Here is an 18,132-nt window from a genome sequence, read left to right on the forward strand (position 1 = left end):
CTCTGTCACTGCCACTCCTCAGCTGGACAGGGGAGAGGAAATGTGACGGAAAGGCTCGTGGGTCGAGACAAGGACAGGGAGAGATCACTCACCAGTTACCATCATGGACAAAACAGATTGAATTTGGGGAGAAAAGGAAGTTTAATTTGTCACCAATCAAATCAGAGTAGGATAATGAGAAACAAAACTAAATCTTAAAACACCTTCCCCCCACCCTCCCTTCTTCCTGGGCTCAGCTTCGCTCCTGTTTCTCTGAAATGGCCCTGAGCGGCGCAGGGGGATGGGGAATGGGGGTTATGGTCAGCTCATCACACGTTGTCTCTGCCGCTCCTTGTCCCTCAGGGGACAACTCCTCACACTCTGCCCCTGCTCCGGCACGAGCATGGGAGACAGTTTTCCACAAACTGTCCAACGCGAGTCCTTCCCACGGGCTGCAGCTCTTCACGAACTGCCCCAGCATGGGTCCCTCCCCCAGGGTGCAGTCCTTCAGGAACAGGCTGCTCCAGCATGGGTCCCCATGGGGTCACCAGCCCTGCCAGCAAACCTGCTCCGGTGTGGGCTCCTCTCTCCCCGGGTCTGCAGGTTCTGGCAGGAGCCTGCCCCTCTCCACGGGGTCACAGCTTCCTTCAGGGATCCCCCTGCTCCAGCCTTGGGGTCCCTTCCATGGGCTGCAGGTGGAGATCTGCTCCACCGTGGACCTCCATGGGATGCAGGGGACAGCCTGCCTCACCATGGTCTTCATCACGAGCTGCAAGGGAAGAGTCTCTGCTCCGACATCTCGAGCACCTCCTCCCCCTCCTTCTTCACTGACCGTGGTGTCTGCAGAGTTGTTTCTCTCACATCGTCTCACTCCTCTCTCTCGACTGCCCTTTTCACTGCAGTTCGTTTTTCCGCCTTCTTAAATATGTTATTCCAGAGGTGCTACCACCATCCCCTCGCTGACTGGCTTGGCCTTGGCCAGCGGCAGGACCGTCTTTGAGCCGGCTGGCACTGGCTCTATCAGACATGGGGGAAGCTTCTCGCAGCTTCTTACAGAAGCCACCCCTATGCCCCCAGCTACCAAAACCTTGCCATGCAAACCCACAGCAGTTTGGCAGAGGGATAAATGTCTTAACAATAGAAATTGCCCACTTGTAGTGACAAGATGTGGCACGGCATGACAAGAGGTATCAGTCGAGAGCTGGCCCCTTCCCACATGCATGGCCCGCGGTGGCTGTGGCAGCCAGACGGGCTGCGGGAGGGGGAAGCGGAGGCGAGCGACCATTGCCATGGTGGGAGGTGGATGGGAACCACGTGGGCAAGTAGCGCTGGAGACCACGGGGTCCTTAGTCCATAGGACACGAGTCGACGTAAGCTTGCTGCAGCACAGTTGTCCCAGAGACTGGAGTTTTCTTGGCTGCTGTGGCTGCTGCTGTGCTCCGGGTCCCTCGGCGCAGGTTCTGCATGCTTCCTAGCTCAGGCCCTGTGTTTACTGGGCTAACACAGACGTGCTCTGAGCTGCATCATTTTACGGCTGTAAAGGAAGTTTGTTGCCATCTCTTTCCTGCTGATGGGTAGCGCTCCGGGCGCACAGGTCTACTCTTATCTTTGTGTTTTCAAGTCAGTGCAGCGTAGTCCATACTGGTGCTGCACAAGACACTTACTTCAGGTTAACGTTACAGTTAAAATCAAACAGGGCAGTCCTTTGTACTACCAGGTTTATTTTTCAGGCCATGTTTAAGTACTGAATGCTGTATTAAAGAGCTGTTATTTACACGCCGGTTTTGGCCTCCCCTGACTGCGCTGTTTCAGAAGCCCAGGGCAGGTTTGGAAGCTCGACAGCAGCAGCGGGTGGGGGCTGCAGGACAGGGCTCAGTTGCAAGGCTCACCCTCGCAGCTTGGCTCCCTCTCCTCTCTTGGCCTCACTTGCGGACTTTGTGCAGTTTGTTCCTCTTGCCCACTTGTTACCTAGTGAGGGCATCATCGATGCTCTTCCTGCAGCTTCGGAAGCAGGAGACATCGCCAGGAGTGATGACAATTGCTTGTCGTCGAACCAGCAAGAAATGCAAGCGTGGAAGGGTGCTGAGCTGCAGTGCAGGAACCGCTGTGCAAGCCTTTATCGTTCTTTTCAGTCCTGCTGTTAAAAACGAGCACTGAAGAGGGAACAGATAAGGGTTAACTCAAGCAGTTGCAGATTTAAAAAAAGTTTTCACAATTTGTCCTTTTTTTTTAACGTGATACCAGGGAAGAATTTTCGTTAGCTGTGCAGTTGCTGTCAGTGCTGACACTGAAGGACTCCTTTTCTCCTCTCTCCCTGTCTTTCATAATAGTCGTTAGCACCGAGCTGGACGAGCTGATGATGGAAGCCCAGCTGCTGCAGGTTTCTCTGCCTGAAATACAGGAGCTGTACCAGATCCTATTCACAAAGCCAAGCCCTGTTTTGCAGACAGAGCAGAAGTCCTCCGTCGGACCGACGAACGAAAAGGCGAGTGTCTGACAGCAGCAGCGCGCGTGGCGTCGCTCTGCCGCGGCGGCTCTGCCTGCACCCGTGAGCTTTACCAAGAGGCGTGTGTGTGTCTGTACTTGCATGAGAATACGCATTTCCCTTGTTTGAAAGGGGTCAAGAAGTTGACAACAAATTTGTTACAAACTATTGAACGTAATTTGTAGCCTGGTGTATTTTTGCAATTGCATCTGTTTTGTGTGGTCACTCTCTGTATTCTGAAGACATCCGTCCTAATTTGGCTCTTGTCCTGTGTTGAAGAGCCTTTCCGAGAGAGCCACCTCTGAAGCACTGGGCTTGGAGGCAGGAAATGAGTCTTTTTTTCTATGAATTCTGTCACTGGAGTGTGACCTGTCCTTACACAGCCTGCTTCTGCTGAAAAGGCAGCACTCCATGAAACACGACGCTTTTCCTCCAGCCTCTTCCTCAAAGCAGGGTGTGGAATAACAGGTTAACGAGCGTTAGTTGCATACTTACCATTTTCCGAAAATATCTTTCCAACAGAATGAGTGTTGCCGAGGAAAGAAGGATGGAATTAGTTACATGGAGAGAAAACTGAAGCGACGTTTTGAGAGAGAGAGTTTCTATGATGAGAAGAGAGCAAGACTAAGAAAAATGAGAACACCCAAAAAGAAGAAACTGAAACTGAGTCACTCAAAGGATCTCTGCACTAACAAACTGGAGAGAGAGCGGGAGCGTCTCTTGGAGATGCAGCGCTCCAGTGAAAGCCACTTACTTCCCTCGGATGTGTCGTTCTCTGAGCAGGAGGACTCTGAGGATGAAGACGCCATCTGCCCTGCTGTGAATTGTCTCCAGCCTGAGGGAGAGGAGGTCAGTGGAGGCAGCCCCGCTGGGGTGCCCTGGATGCTGGGAGCTGGGGCATTCCGCTGCCCAGAAACTGGCTGGCTGCGGAAGCGCCGGGTACAGAGAGCGCGTGAGGCCCGTGGTAACCCAGAGACAGCGTCTGCCGCTGCTGGGGCACGGTTAGGAACGACCCTCCCCACCTTCTCTACGAGCAGCCTGCAGCTGGGCCTGGGGAAGGCAGGGGATCGGGAGGAGGAGGTGGGGCTGTGCAGGCAGCGTAGTCAGCTGTGCTCTTGAAATGAGGGCGCAGATGGACTTGGTGGGTCGCAGCCTTTCTGTGGACGGGCGGCAGTGCCTTGGAGCTCTGCGCGGGTCCGTCCGTACTGGAGAACGGCGAAGGGGGCCTTCCCCAGATGCCTGGGAGGGCCGTGGTGAAGTTGCCATCCGCAGTCTAGCCCGAGGTGGGAAAGCAGCGGGAGGGAGAGGGAAGTGTGCCCTCCCCTCAGCTGCAGAGGGGCCGGCCTGCGGAGTCGGACGCGCAGCGAGCGCGAGCTGAGTGTCGGGCACCAGCCGGCTGCAGGACGGGACACCGCGCGCTCGTTGAAACAGATGGAGCACCCCAGCGTGACTGAGGAACGCTGCGTTTGCTTGGTCCTGCTCTGACCGCCGCTGTGCCTGTTCCTCTGCAGGTGGACTGGGTCCAGTGCGACGGCAGCTGCAACCAGTGGTTCCACCAGGTGTGCGTGGGGATCTCTCCAGAGATGGCCGAGAAGGAGGACTACATCTGCGTCAGCTGCTCTGGGAAGGACTCTCAGTATCGGAAGTAAAACTCCCCGTAAACCCTTCAGGACTTGAGTAAAGGTTACCAGAGTTTTCCAATAAAGTCACAGGGGCTGGTTTAAGAACCAGATTGCAAATGGTGCTACTTCTATCCTTAAGGGATCATTTTCCAGAACTCGAAACAATTTTTGACACTTTTGTATTTTCCCTTGATCTGTTTGTGGTTGTTGAGGTTTGAGATGCTGACTGTTTAGCAGGGGTTTCCACCAATTTGGAAGGCATTTGAAACATGCACCTTTTATTGTACAGCATTGAATTACCTCTCTGGGATTTACCGGCGTATTTAATTCAGCTTGGTTTAGGTGCAAAAAAACCTGCACCATGAATTTTCCAATGAATCCTCTTTTGAGGAAATCCCTGTTTACTCTGTTAACTCTTTGGAGACTTTAGTTTTTTTCCACTTTGTTTTTTGTAGACTAGGTTTATTTATCTGAGCAATAACTTCTATGTCTGGTTTCAGTGACTGGAATGACAATTCTGAGCAGCGTGTTGCTTCTAGCATTGGTTGATGTACAGAAAGCGAATGTTAGATCCTAGTGTCACTGACGGCCCACTGATGTAGAAGACAGGAAAAAAAAAAAAAAAAGCTCTGTAAAGTACTTGCCACAGCTGTATTTTGGCTTTCTCCTTTTTTGGGTAGCTTGTATCAAATGTTGCAGTTTATATTGTGGAATAAACCCCTGGTTATGTTATAAAATTAAATGTTTGGTGTTTTTAGAGAGCTTGAAATGCAGCTTCCTTTCCCTCTGGATCGATAGTGGTTGCATTGATGGGTGCTCTTATTCAAGAGAAGTCCAGCTTAACAAACAAACCAACCCCCAAAGCCCTGGTAGTTTCTTACCTTACTCGTATATTATATTCAGGTTTGAAAGGAGAAGGCAGATCAAAATGTTATTCACACCAAAAAGTCAACCTTTTTCAAGTCTTTCGCAAAGCTTTCCCAGATCTGAAAGGTTTGCAGGTTGGGTGAATGAAGGATTGAAACTCCGCGTTGTGACTTGGCGGCGGCAGGATCAGGGTGTGGGGCAGCTCCTCTGCCAGCCTGGTCCGGCGGCCGTGGGACGGAGCCCTTCGCCGCGGGGTGTGCGGCTGCTGCAGCCGAGCCCGCGCCGCTGGCCCGCAGCTCTCGGCGTGGCTGTGAGCGGATTCCTGTCAGCTGCTTCTGCTCGTGTTAAGGCTAAAAACCGGAGGAGGAAGGAAATTGCTGGACTGGTGCAGTGCGGGTGCTGGCACAGCGGTGCTGCCTCGGGCGCTGTTGCTCCGAGGAGGAGAGGTTCTGTGTTTAAGCCCACAGGGTGCTGCAGGACGGGCTGCACCCCATGTGGCTTGTGCAGAACATGGTTGGTACCGCTCTGGAAGCGGCCTGGTGACCGTGCTGCGGTGCTGTGGCCTGATGGGGTGGAACTCGTGGAGCCCTGGGTGGTGGGAGTCCAGGAGATCCTTGTATCGGAGCGAGCGCTCTCCCTGCGACATCCCGTTGTCACCAGAAGTGCGGCAGTGTTGGTGCTCCCTCCCTTCATCGAGAGCCATGTGCTGGTAAATCTTGCACTGCTGGCTTCAGGCCTGCGAGCCCTGCGTGGCTGGGAAGGCCGCGGTGGATCTCTGCGGGGAATCAGAACGGCGCGGGAGTTGGGTTGCCCAGGGGGGTCGGGGGGTTTAACACTGAGAATGCTTTAACTGTTCGAGAATCTTCAGCCTGGCGTAGGTGGTTTGTGTAAAAGCAGGGAAGGGGAGACAACCTGACCATGTGTGCGTTGGTTAAGCGTGTGTATGCTTTTGTCTTTTTTATTTACTGTAATTACCAAAAGGATCTTTTGCGGGTTTTTTTTGGGGGGGTGGGGGGGTGGCTGGGGGTGTTTTTTGGTTTTTTGGGTTGGAAGAAGCCTTTGTGCAATGCTAAGAGAATATTCCAAGCTGTGGGAAAAAACCTGCTCTGTAATAACTTCCTTTTAAAGGGGGCAGGCAAACAAACTTGAAATAGAAAGAGCTTGCAGAGTGTTCTGATGCAGCTGAAAATATGACAAAAGTTTCTTTCGCAGTGTCCCTTTTATTATTTTCCATTGAAGAAATGGCTGTTTGTCAAGAAGTGCTAGAAGAAATGCGATGCAGTGACGTTTAACGTGATGACTCAGTGGAGGACCAAGGGGAAGTTGTCATTTTGTGCACTGTGGAGGCCAGAGGAGACATTTGTGGTCCTGACAACAAAATTTCTCAGCAGGGCTAATGAGTGAAGTAGAATTAGAGCATGATGTTTGGGAAATTACCGCATCTTTGCTTGAAAACTTTACAGAAACAGAAAATCCCGTCCCTGGGTAACCTGTGCCCACAGTACCGGGCGTCTGCCTGAGGATTTGTGTTTTATTTCCTGCTGGAGTTGTGACCTCGGGAGTGCGGGGCTGGGGGTTGCTGCGGGGCTGGCGGTGCCGGCCGCGCCGTGGGGCCGTGGCTGTTGGACTTCATCCCCGTGGGGCTCCTGCAGACTGGGTTAGGTCGGGGCTTGGCCTTGTCGAACTAAATAAGAGACTTGTTGTTCGCTTCGGGGTGGGCTCTGCTGCGAGCGCCCTGTGCACGTTCCCCACCAGGGAGGATGGTGAGGGCAGAACACGCTTAGCAGCAGCGTCTGCTCAGATCAGCCGTCCCTTTCACTCCTCTTCTTGTCCATCCTAGATTTCCACAGGATAAACCAAAACAAGCAGGAAAAAGTCCTTCCCACCCCACCCTGCTTCATTTTTCCAAAAATCTTGTTTTTTAGAATGAAGCAACCACATCCATCAGCCTCCCTGGGTTGCTCAGATCCGAACTCATGATTTAATAGGAGTAGCGCACGGCCTCTGCGTTCAGCGAGCTGCCCTACCTGTGGATTCAAGGCTGAAAAATGTGATTTTATTTAAAGCCTTCCTGTACCATCCATCAGACGCTGGGATCGTGTCCGTTGTGCCGCCTTTGCTCTGCGTGATGTGCACTTTCTGGTGCCACAGGAGGAGCATCGGACCAGGCTGAAACGTGCCCGGCTGCCCCGGCTGTGGTCACGTGCAGCACCAGTAAGATACCCGATCCGAAGGAGAGGCAGGGGTTTGCTTCCACGTATTTCTGGTCTTAAACCGAAGCCCACAGTGCTGAGCACGTTGGTGGTTGCTTCCAGGACCTAGCTGCAGAGTTCCTGAAGTGTTTGAACTGGGCTTTCCAGCACTGAGAGCAGAGCTGTCTGCAGGGCAGCCCGTTGGCCCTGGCTCTCCTTTTTGGAACCAAATACAGGATTAAAAGGCTTCGTGACTCCAACAGACGCTGCGGATGCCTTGAACGCTGAGTCACCGAGAGCTGTGGAACTGAAGGCAGAAGGTTGGCAGCTTTGGAGGAAGGCTGGGAACGCTGGTGGCCAGGTTGGTCGCTGTGCAGTCTGATGCACAGCAGTGGCCGGGTGTCCGTGTGGATCTCCAGCCTCGGATCCCTCCAGAGAGTGGCAAAACAGATGTTGGGCAGCTGTGTCAGTGCTTGCTAAGTGAAGGTGGTGGAGGTGGTGCTGGTTTTCGTCACACTTTTCTTACATCACCTGCTGCGCCATCCGTTTTCTCTGCTCACACCCGGGTAATGCATACACAGATTTATTTTCCACAGGCAGAAGCTGCTGCTGGAGTTGCTCTGTGGGTGTGATCAGCGGCCAGCCCAGCCGGCCACCAGCAGAGACAAAACTCTGTGGAGCAAAGTGCATCGGGAGAGAAGAGTGTGCCAAGGATTTGGTATGAACTTCTGTCTCGAACAGTAAAACCATGCAGTCCTTCCCTTCCCCAGCACCTTCCGGGTGGTGGTCTGTGCTGAGACCTCTGCTCCGGGGTGAGAAGACAAGAAAGGTGTGCTGCTTGGGGGTTAAAAGGAGTTCCAGGTACAGAGAAGGGTGTAATTTCTTGGGGACATCAGTCTCTAATATTTCATATGTGGCTGAAATTTGGGTGTACAAGCGGAATTGATTCAGGGAGGGGGAATGTTCCCTGCACAGCCATGGAGTCGCGTGTTTACGTGTTAAATGGCCCTGAGAGGGGAAAACCAGGACTGGACTGTCATCTCTGTGCGTTGTGGGACTTCAGCAGTCATTGTTTGCCCGCCGCAAGGACGGGGCCGGGGGGTGTCTGACGCTGGCTGAATACGTGTGTATTCAAGTAAACAATGCAGTAACAACGCAGTTAATTTTGCAGCTTGACCCAGAGGCTGTTCTGCGTTCCAGCTGACGGATGCGTGGAGCACTGGGGAAGCACTGGCACGCTTCAGGGAGAGGGGAGGTGCAGCGAGGGACTTCGGCTGTGGGCCAGACCCCTGTCAGGGCAGACAGCAGAGCGGCGACGAGCACGCACGGTAGCGAGGGTTTGAGCTGCTGTGTCTGCAGGCGGAGGTGTGTCTGGAGGCCACGACTGCACGTGCCACACGGATTGGGGAAGGGAAGGTCTCCAGAGCGCACACGTGGGCAGCAGCAGCATGAAAGCGCTGAGATGACTCTGCTGTGAGTCTAGAAATGAACGTGCTTTTCCAAGAGCAGGGCTGAGGTGCAGCCTTGAAAAATAGCTTTATCCTTTCTTCAGAAGTGAACAAGCCACATCTTGAGAGTTCTCCTCTAGGCCGTGAACGTGTCAGTCTGAAGGCAACAGCCCCGCACCAAGAGCAACATCAATAAAAATAAAAGCTGTGTCTGGAAGAGGAGATAAAGCAGTCATGCTAGATTAATAGTACTGCAGGTTCAACACTGGGCTGCTATTCGAGACAGACAAAAATGGTATCTGTGGGTTCCAGTAAAAAGATCTTTGATAGAAGGAAGAAATATTTTTCTAAAAAAAAAAAAAAAAATGAAAGCACATGTGATGATGTGATACACTGCTGGGTCCAAAATTCCAAGTGCTGCGAGGAAGGCTTGCTGAAAGGGTGTTGATAACAAATCTGGCACACCCTGAATGAAAAGCTGCGCAGCTTCGTGACGGTACCTTACATACCTTGGTTTTTCAAGTTTTTAAATGTTTGTTAATCTTACTACTTACATTTTTTTAAAGGTCCTTGGCTGTTTAATCACAATACTGGGCCGGATTTTATGCGTGTGTGCTTGCTTCCTGAAATCTGTGAGCTCGGCATCTAAAAATGTATAAATATTTTATAAAAAGTAGTAAAAGCAGTAGCTCCCTGTTTACAGAACACACAATTCGCTCAAAGAGCATCTCCATCGCCCAGGGTTTGTTAAGGATGAACCAATATTTGTTGGGGTTTTGGGCTGCTTTGGTGTCTGTTGGGCTTTTGAGGTTTCCTGTTCTTGTTGCTGCCCAAGTGGGGGATGGGTCAGGCCTGTGCCATGTAATGCCCCCCCAAAACGCCTTGTAATGGGGGCTGGTGCTGCGCCTGTTCCTCGTGCTGGCCCCGATTTCTCTTGGAGGACTTTTGGTGGTTGCAGCAGTCCCCTGCCAGCTGCACGTCTTTCTGTGGGGTCTTCCTTGCCGCAGGTCTGCAGGGGAGCGTGAGGGCTTGTGTGCCTTGCCTGTGAGTTGAAACAGCACAGGAGGAACCACGGAGCTCATCAGAAAATACCTTTTCATGTCAAGAATATAATTCCTTGTGGCGACTGAACTTCCTTCCCTAAAGCTTGTCAGAAGAAAAGATCAATGTCAATGCGTTGGGCTTTGAGGCAAAACGCACGGCATTTGAGAGGCGAGCTCGAGGTTTGCCGGCTTTGCAGGACGCATCTGTGCGGAAAACGTGTGAAGAGACCGTGCAGTGCACAAAGCAGTTGGGAACTCAAACCTGAAAGAGCCTGGAAGACTCAAATAAATGTCACTTCTACAACTACAGAAGGGTGAGTTGAAGCATTCAGAGCAGTTGCGCGGTCACTTGACTAGACAAGCATTGCTCTGGGATACCCCTCCTGCCCCTAAACTGCATCCTCGTGTCCTGCAAAATGTTTGGAGGGCAGAGGAAACAGTTCTGGTTGCTAAGAAGGTACGAAAATGATCACAAATAGGTACACTGACATGCTGGTTCTGAGGTTAGCCAGCCAGCACAGCGTGGCAGCAGAAAGTCTGGTGAGATGGGCCTCAGCCTGTCTCCCTGATCTTGGTGCAGCAGGAATTCACTGACGGCTTCCACTAAGGCAGAATACTGGGACAGTGCGAAGCTGAGCGGGTGACCCTGCACAAATACCTGCGTGTTCCTCCAGCAGAAGCAGTGTTTTGGACTGAGAAGAAAAGAAAAAAATCAATCCTTACTCACCTTGCAGAGAACTCTCGGTGGCACTAGCAATCACCAGGGCCCCCAGGGCCCAGCCTCTGCCTCAGGGTGCGAGTGATGTGGCTGAAGTCTGCTCTTCTCTCTCCCCACAAAAACACCAACCGAAATCAGTTGTGCCTGTGCCGCTGGTTGGGGATGACCTCTGCTGTCCCCGACCTCCCTGCCACTGCCTGGGAGAGCGTGGCTTGGCGCGGGGAGTGCTGGGCACTGCCTGGTCCTGCCCAGTGTAGGGGGTAAGACGGGGTCCATCAGCCCAGTTTCCCTAACTTGTGCAGGAAAAAAATCTTAACTTCATGGTGTGGGGGATATTTTTATTACAAAGTGTCATGATGGATCGGTTTCACCTACCTGCAGCTGCCTGGAGAGCACCTAGTGTGAGCACAGCAGCGCGTCTGGAGAGCAGCTCTGCCACCTCCACCGGCCGTGCCCCGTTCGGCTGTGAAGTCGCCCTCTGAAGAGCCGCCGCTGCCCGGGCAGCGAGACCACGCAGGGAGAGCGTCACAGGGCTGTGCCAGAGCACGGAGCTCTGGCTCTCGCAGGGGACGGGGGTTCGTGCGAACAACTCCTGCCCGCTCAGCGGTTCGGCCACCCAGCCCTGTGCGGGCGGAGGGGAAGGGCCGGAGCGAGGCAGGACGCGGGCAGTGCTCGTGTGCAGCGAGACACTCGCTCCCCGCTGCGGCTGCAGGGAGCTGGACCCGGGCTGGTGTTTCCACAATACCTTGAGTTGCGCTTTCTACTCAGAGAGAAAATCTTGAACTCAGGCTGAAATAGTTGCACGCGTGATTTATATGAGCATTTGCTTGCATCGCTATTGACAAGAACGTTTGAAAATGTACTGGTGGCAGAGAATGTGACCGGACACGTTATCCCAGAGGAACGGACTCCAGGTCGGAAGAGGTCGGCAAATCCGGCTTGGAATATAACAGAGTACACAAACAGAGCGATGGGTGGATGGGGAAAGGCTGTCTCTAGGAGGGGAACAAGGACTCGTATGCAAAGGACGAGGCATGCTTTATTATTAAATAGCACCAGGACAAGGCTAAAAGCCAAATACTCGATGGCAACACATCTATTACCAGGTAATCACCCGCTAACCCTCAAGTAGGCTTCAAGCAGAAAGTGTGGTGGGCAAGGAAAATGGTTCCTCGTGGCAACCAGAACAGTGACAGGCTTCCTCTGGGAAGAAAAGGTCCCCCATGCTGGAGGGAGTCTGAGTCATGAGAGACCTGTGGGGAAGGAGTAAGAAGTGCGTAACACAGCCCGTGGCAGCACGGGGACTCGCTAACACGGCTGCTGTCCCTGTCGTGATCGGAGAAATCCCCTGGAGCACCACGCTCCAAAGCTTACTCGGACCTGCCAGCGCCGTGCCGAAATGCAATGCTGTCTCTGTCCCTCATGGAAGAAGCCCATTTGGTATTTTTTAATACTGCTTTTTGGTACCTGTAAAGATTTGTAAAATTGCTTATACTTCCTAAATAAACAGAGATGGAAAACAGAGGTGGAAACAGAGCAGTACTTTGCTCCCCTCCGTATGTGTGGCTTTCATTTTGCTCACAGCTCAAGACCTTCCACAGCTGCCTTGCTCCCGACTCACGCAGTGACAGTAGCCCACTTGCTTTTGCCTCCCCTGAGCATCGCATACAGCACTACTCCAACCTGAATCAAGGACTTGAGGCTTTATTTTCCTTCCAGCTCTACCCTGGAGCAACGTGCCTGCAGCCTGAGCTGCCTCTTCAGCCATTGCCGACAAAGCTGCCCGCCTGAGGATGGGAGCAAAGCTGCCTGAGGTTCGGCCCTGTCCCTTGTGCTCAAGATGCTCAGAGCCAGAGGACCATCATGGTGCCCTGCAAAAGTGCTGCCCTGAAGCAGGGCCACCACCTGTCCCCTCCTGGCTTCCGCACAGAAATTGCATGGAGTGGCAGGGCAGGAAGGACTCAAACCTCTCTGTGTGCCCCCATCTCAGCACCTTTGCAAGGAAACTGCACGGTGCGGTCGGCACGCTGGAGGGAAGGGATGCCAGCTAGAGGGACTTGGACAGGCCTGAGAGGTGGGCCTGGGTGGACCTCATGAGGCTCAACAAGGCCAAAGTCAAGGTCCTGCACCTGTGTCGGGGTAATCCCAAGCACAAATCCAGGCTGGGGGGAGAATGGGTTCAGAGCAGCCCTGAGGAGAAGGACTGGGGGGGGTGGAAGGTATGTGCATGAACAACTGAACAGGACCCAGCAGTGTGAAAGCCAGCTGTGCCCTGGGCTGCGTCCCCAGCAGCGAGGGCACAGGGCGAGGGGGGGGATTCTGCCCCTCTGCCCTGCTCTGCTGAGACCCCCCGGGAGCCCTGCGTCCAGCTCTGGAGCCCTCAGCACAGGGCAGAGCTGGAGCTGTGGGAGCGGGGCCAGAGGAGGCCCCAGCAATGATCCGAGGGCTGGAACCCCTCTGCTGGGAGAGCTGGGGCTGGGCAGCCTGGGGAAGGGAAGGCTGCCGGGAGACCTGAGAGCAGCTGCCAGTGCCTTGGAGGGGCTGCGAGAGAGCTGGAGAGGGGCTGGGACAAGGGCAAGGGGTGACAGGACAAGGGGTGATGGCTTCAGGCTGAAAGAGGGGAGATTTAGATTAGATATAAGGAAGAAATTCTTGCTGAGGGTGGTGAGGCCCTGGCCCAGGTCACCCAGCACAGCCATGGCTGCCCCCTCCCTGGCAGTGCCCAAGGCCAGGCTGGACGGGGCTGGGAGCACCCTGGGCTGGTGGAAGGGGTCCCTGCCCGTGGCAGGGGGGTTGGACCGAGATGATCCATAGATCCCTTCCAACCCAAACCCTTGTGTGATCCTGTGGAACCTCATGCCCAAGGGTTACTTTCAGGCCACCTGGAAGCAAACCGAAGCCGGTCTGGCCCGGGGGCTCCATCCGCCCCTCGGGCGCTTCCCTGGCCCTGAGGAAGCTCGCCCTGAGGCGGGCGGGAGGAGGCGGCCCGAGGGACTGGCGGCTTCCCCCAGGCTCTGACTGACCCCGGCTCCCGCCGTGACAGGAACGCCTCGGCCCGGCAGCACAGAGGGGCCTCCCGGGCTCCGCCGGGACCCGCCCGGTGCCGAGGCACTCCCGAGTGCTCCCGCTCCGGCCCCCGTCACTGCCCCGGGCGCCGCCATTTCTCGCCCCCCTTCCCCCTCAGCCAGCGATCCCGCCGCGCCGCCGGGGGGCGCTGTGAGCGCCGCGCGTAGCCGCCGCCACCTCCTCCGCTCGGCCTCGCTCGCTCGCGCGCGCGTGCGTGCCGGGCGTTTGGCGCGCGCGGCGGCCCGTAGCCCGCGCGCGGCGGCGGAGCCCGGGGGGGGGGCCGGGGGGGGGCGATGGCGGGCGCGGCGGCGGCGGGAGGAGGAGGAGGCGGCGGCGGGGGCGGCGGCGGCTCCGGGCCGGGGCCGGTGGCGCAGGGGCTGAAGGAGGCGCTTGTGGAGACGCTGACAGGGATCCTGTGCCCGGTGCAGGCGGTGCGCGCCGCCGCCGAGGAGCAGGTGAAGGTGCTGGAGGTGACGGAGGGTGAGTGAGCGCCGGGCCGCTGAGGGGGCGCGCGGGAAATGGCGGTGTCCCGGGGGGGGGAAGGCCGCCGCCGCCTTCCCGGTACCGGCGCCTCGTGGCCGAGCGTTGGCCTCGGCCAAAACTTCCAGGTCCAGCGGCTGCTTCGCTACCGGCTGCGGGGGGGCGGCCCCTGCCCCGCCTCAGGAGCTCGGCTGGCGGTCCCCCGGCGCGGGCCCGCAGCGGAGGTCACCGGGAGGAGCCGCCGCCGGGTTTCCTCACGGCAGCGTTCTCGGCAGCGGGGCGCTGGGGGGGGCCGGAGTGACCGGGAGCCCTCCGCGCTCGGTACCGGTAGGCCGCGGGGCGGGACGGGGGTGGCCGGGCAGCAGGCCCGGTGCTTCGGGCAGCTTGTTCCACCTGAGCCGGAGTCCCCGAGGCTGCTGACGCGGTGGTCGTGGAGAGGCTTCCCTATGCCCTCTGGACGCGTGTGCCCGGTGCGTGCCCGTGTCCGGCGGGTCGTGGTCTGTACACGGCATGGTTTGGGCTGGGGGTGGTCAGGTCGTAGCTGTGCCCTCAGCTGCTGTGGAACTCCCGCGCCGGGGCTCCGTTGTTTGTTGTGGAGAGCTGAGGACATGTGAGATGCTGGAGCTGGACGAGATGCTGGAGCTGGACGGCAGCCGGCCTATGGCTTGGAAAAGACAGAGCTTAAAAGAGCAAGCACCCCATATTCAAGCAGCATCTCTATTCCATTACTCACCCAGCCTTCTTACGGTGGCACTAAGCTAGTTCGTGCACTTGATGCTACACTTAAAAACCTATTGATCGTAACGTTTTATTTCGCTTCAGCTGATATTTTATGACCCATCCCAAAGAACCAGAATCTGTAGAAACCACGGGAAGATTTGCAGATGGCAGGAGCTGGGCACTGAGGAGTGCAGTGCTGCAGCCCATGGCCCCAAGCTGTGCCTGTGGCCAGGCAGCTTGATGGGCTGGTTGGTCCTGGACCCTCCTGGAAATATTGCGTTGACTCTGTCTGATTCTGTGTTCTGAAGGGGTTTCCTGAAGTGTTTTAAAATCTTTCTACTCCTGAACTTTAGCTCAGAAATGTTATCGAAGGAAGTTTACAGTAAGGAAAATAAAGGGGTAAGGGGTCAAGAATAATGTTGTGATTGTGTTACTCTGGGAAGGAGACTGGGGTGATGAAAGGAAGGCAAATTGTTTGATAAAACGTTACTTGTTGCACAGTCCCTTAACATGGATTCTGAACACTCTCAGGTTAGGTCTTATGTGATGGGTTACCTGGAAGTCTGTGTGTTGCCACCGCACCTACTGGAGTTGTTAATGAGCAGTTTGGCGGCGTTGCAGTAGTACGAGTCTGGAAGTGCCGTGAGGTTCATTGACCCATAGCTGCTGCAGTCAGTATGCTCTTCAGTGGCAACAGTTTTTTCCCCCAAACAGTCTGAATCTTACCACAAGAAATGAAATCAAGGTTGTGTAATGGTTTGGGTAGCAGATTTCCAGAAAAGAATGTTTTCTGATGGCTTTAGGTGGCTGATGTCCATAAGGTCCCTGTGAGAGTGCAGGAATGCAACAGAACTACATTTGGTGGATAACATTAAGGGCAAGAAGAATGGAGTCATCTACACTTCTGTTTTTTCACTTTTTTACAAATATCCTAAAGTCACCCAATATTTCTCTGCGGTTGCAATCCCAGAACAGCACAGGTCTGTCACAGGACCTGACCCGTGAGCTGGAGGAGGCTACAGAATACCCTCCTGTGCAGTTTGCAGGTGACTCCAAGCTGGAGGGCAGGCTGTTGATGTCCTTGAGGGCAGGGCTGCTGCCCAGAGAGCCCTGCAGGAATGGACCAAGAGGAACCACCTCAAATCCAGCAAGGACAGGTACCAAGTTCTGCGCCTGGGACGGGAGAACCCACCACAGGCTTTGTGGCAAAGAGCCTGGAAATCCTGGTGGCCGGTGAGCTGGACAGGACAGCTGCGTGTCCTGAAGGCCACCTGCGTCCTGGGCTGTGTGAACAGGATTGGAGGCAGCCATCAGCCCTCTCTAGTCAGTGATTGTAAGACCACATCTAAAACACTTTCCCGGTTTTGCTCCCACCCCCCCAGTACAAGAAAGGCAGCAACAAACAAGAGTGAGTTCAGCAGAGGGCTGTGAAGCTGGTTGGGAACTGCAGCACTTGCCATGTGAGGAGACGCTGGGGGAGAGGGGTTTTCCAGGATGGAAATGAGGGTTTTGGGGGTGGACCTGACAGCAGCTTCTGGTAACTATGAGGAGGTTGTCAAGACACTGGGGGGTGGGAGAGGATGAAGGAAAACAGGCACAAACTGAAACGAGAGATTCAGACTGGATATAAGGAGAAATCTTTTCACTGTGAGGAGAGGCAAGCTTTGGAGCGGATTGTCTGTAGAAGCTGTACCATTTCCATCCTTGAGTATCTCCAAGACCTGCCTACAAAATGCTCTGAGCAGCTTGGTTTGATGCTGCTGGTGCTGCTTTGGTCATGGGGGCTTGACTGGAGACCTCCTGAGGTCTCTTCCAGCTAAATTATCCTGCACGTCTGTGATTCCTCCTCGTCCTAGGCAAGCAGCATGGGAGGAGTAAGCTGTATTCTCCTTTCTGTGCTGGCTTTGGTATGGAGAAACTTGCAAAAACCAAGAGGAGGGGCTAAAGGAATACAGTGTTTGCCAACACTGTATTATTGAGGTAAAGGAATGTAGATCATGTGTGTCAGAAGTACTTTAAAGAAACAAGAAATGTGTCATTAAGCAGTGTAAAGAAGATGCTGAAAGTCAAAGTGAGGGCAGTAGAAAGAAGCACAAGTGTTGGCAATTTTACTGAAAAGTAAATGAAGGTAGGGCAAAAAAAAAGAGGAAAAACTTTTTAAATACATAAAAACTTGTGATGCTTTAAATGTTGCCGAAGCAGAAAGCATTTCGGAGGTGGTCATAGCCAACAGGTGACCAAAGTGTGCAAGGTACCTGCAAGGAGTATAGGGCTGCAGAAAAGCTGAATTGCTTGTGCTGGTGGTGACTTAATTTGCCATGTTGAAGGGCATCTGCAGGAGACGTGGGAGAGTCCACGTTGGAGCTGAAGCTTAAGTAGAAGCAGTTTCACTAATCAGTTTGGTTTGAACAGCAAGTGCTGCAGGGTGGATCTCCAAGAGTTCTAAAGGGACTTGGACATCAAATCACTGTGCTACGAATTGTGCTGTAAAGCTTACCACTTCAGGTCACTCAGGGACCGGGTAAATGTAAGTTGGTAAGCATGGGACAGCTTTTAGTAAGAGCTGTAAGGTGAGGAGTGGAGGGGTGAATGTTGGGGTTGTTACAAGTGAGTTGGTGTGGCTTTTGCACTGTCTGTAGTAGTTAAAATTGTGTCAAGAGCTAGGATGAGAGCAGGGTACATGAGATTGTTGTGGCAGAGTCGAGCTATGTTTAATAGAAGAACTGTTTGAAGGCATCCTGGGACTGCCAAAAAGCTTTTAGAAAATTCCCTTACTGAAACTTTTTGAAGAAACTAAACTGCTGCAGGCAGCTCTTGAATTAATAACTGGTTAAAAGCTTGAAGACAAGAGGTAGAAGCGGCTGGTTATGTTTCACACTGCAGGAAATAATCAAGAGTCCCACGTGAAGCTGGACTACTCAGCACATTCGTAGATGATGTGGAAAAGAGCGAATAGTGGTGTGGCAAAATTGCTGATAGAGCTGTGTTGCTCAGCCTGGCCGGAGTGAGAATCGGTGGCAATAATTACAGAATGATTTCACAAGAGCGAGTTGAGCGTGCAGAAGGTGAGGTGTGGGTCAGTGTTGGTCAGCAAAATAATGCTTGAGGAGGGGGAAGGCAGTCCGGACGATACCTAAAAAACAACAGGCTGTCCTAACTGTTGCTGCTGGGAGAAGAGATCCCATTGTCAGTGCGGAGAGCTCCCTGAAAATACCCATTCACTGCTCTGCCGTGCTCCGCAAGCCAAATGGACCGTTAAGGAGGGAACAGAGAACAAAGCGCGACATAAATTCCTCATGCTTCTGCAGTCGGAGTGCCGCATGCATTACTGGCTTGCTGCTCTCAGGAGGGAGAAAGCAGGGCAGTAAAAATGGCATTCACAGAGGGGTGGAAAAGCTTCTGTTCTCAGCAGGAGTGAATACATTGACTTTTCTGCCTGGGAAAGAGTTAGTAGAGATGGAGCCTCTAAAATCATAAGCAACAGAGAAGGTGAGTGGGAGTGATTATTTGTA

At 54.0% G+C, this 18,132-nt stretch overlaps 2 protein-coding genes across 2 annotated transcripts in view; both read left to right on the plus strand.

Annotated features, from left to right (window-relative positions):
• KDM5B (lysine demethylase 5B) overlaps positions 1-4,822 on the plus strand; it is a 59,050-nt gene extending 54,228 nt beyond the window's left edge. The window contains exons 25-27 of the mRNA XM_075443014.1: positions 2,310-2,464; positions 2,987-3,313; positions 3,976-4,822. Coding sequence (XP_075299129.1) covers positions 2,310-2,464; positions 2,987-3,313; positions 3,976-4,113 — 620 coding nt within the window. The 3' untranslated portion in view covers positions 4,114-4,822. The remainder of the gene's footprint in view (positions 1-2,309; positions 2,465-2,986; positions 3,314-3,975) is intronic.
• An 8,891-nt stretch (positions 4,823-13,713) lies between these two features.
• Positions 13,714-18,132, plus strand: part of IPO9 (importin 9) — a 39,379-nt gene continuing 34,960 nt past the window's right edge. Inside the window, exon 1 of the mRNA XM_075442872.1 lies at positions 13,714-13,900. Within this exon, the coding sequence (XP_075298987.1) occupies positions 13,714-13,900 (187 nt within the window). The remainder of the gene's footprint in view (positions 13,901-18,132) is intronic.

The sequence above is a fragment of the Opisthocomus hoazin genome, chromosome 25 (genome assembly GCF_030867145.1).
Source record: "Opisthocomus hoazin isolate bOpiHoa1 chromosome 25, bOpiHoa1.hap1, whole genome shotgun sequence".
NCBI classification, from domain to species: domain Eukaryota; kingdom Metazoa; phylum Chordata; class Aves; order Opisthocomiformes; family Opisthocomidae; genus Opisthocomus; species Opisthocomus hoazin.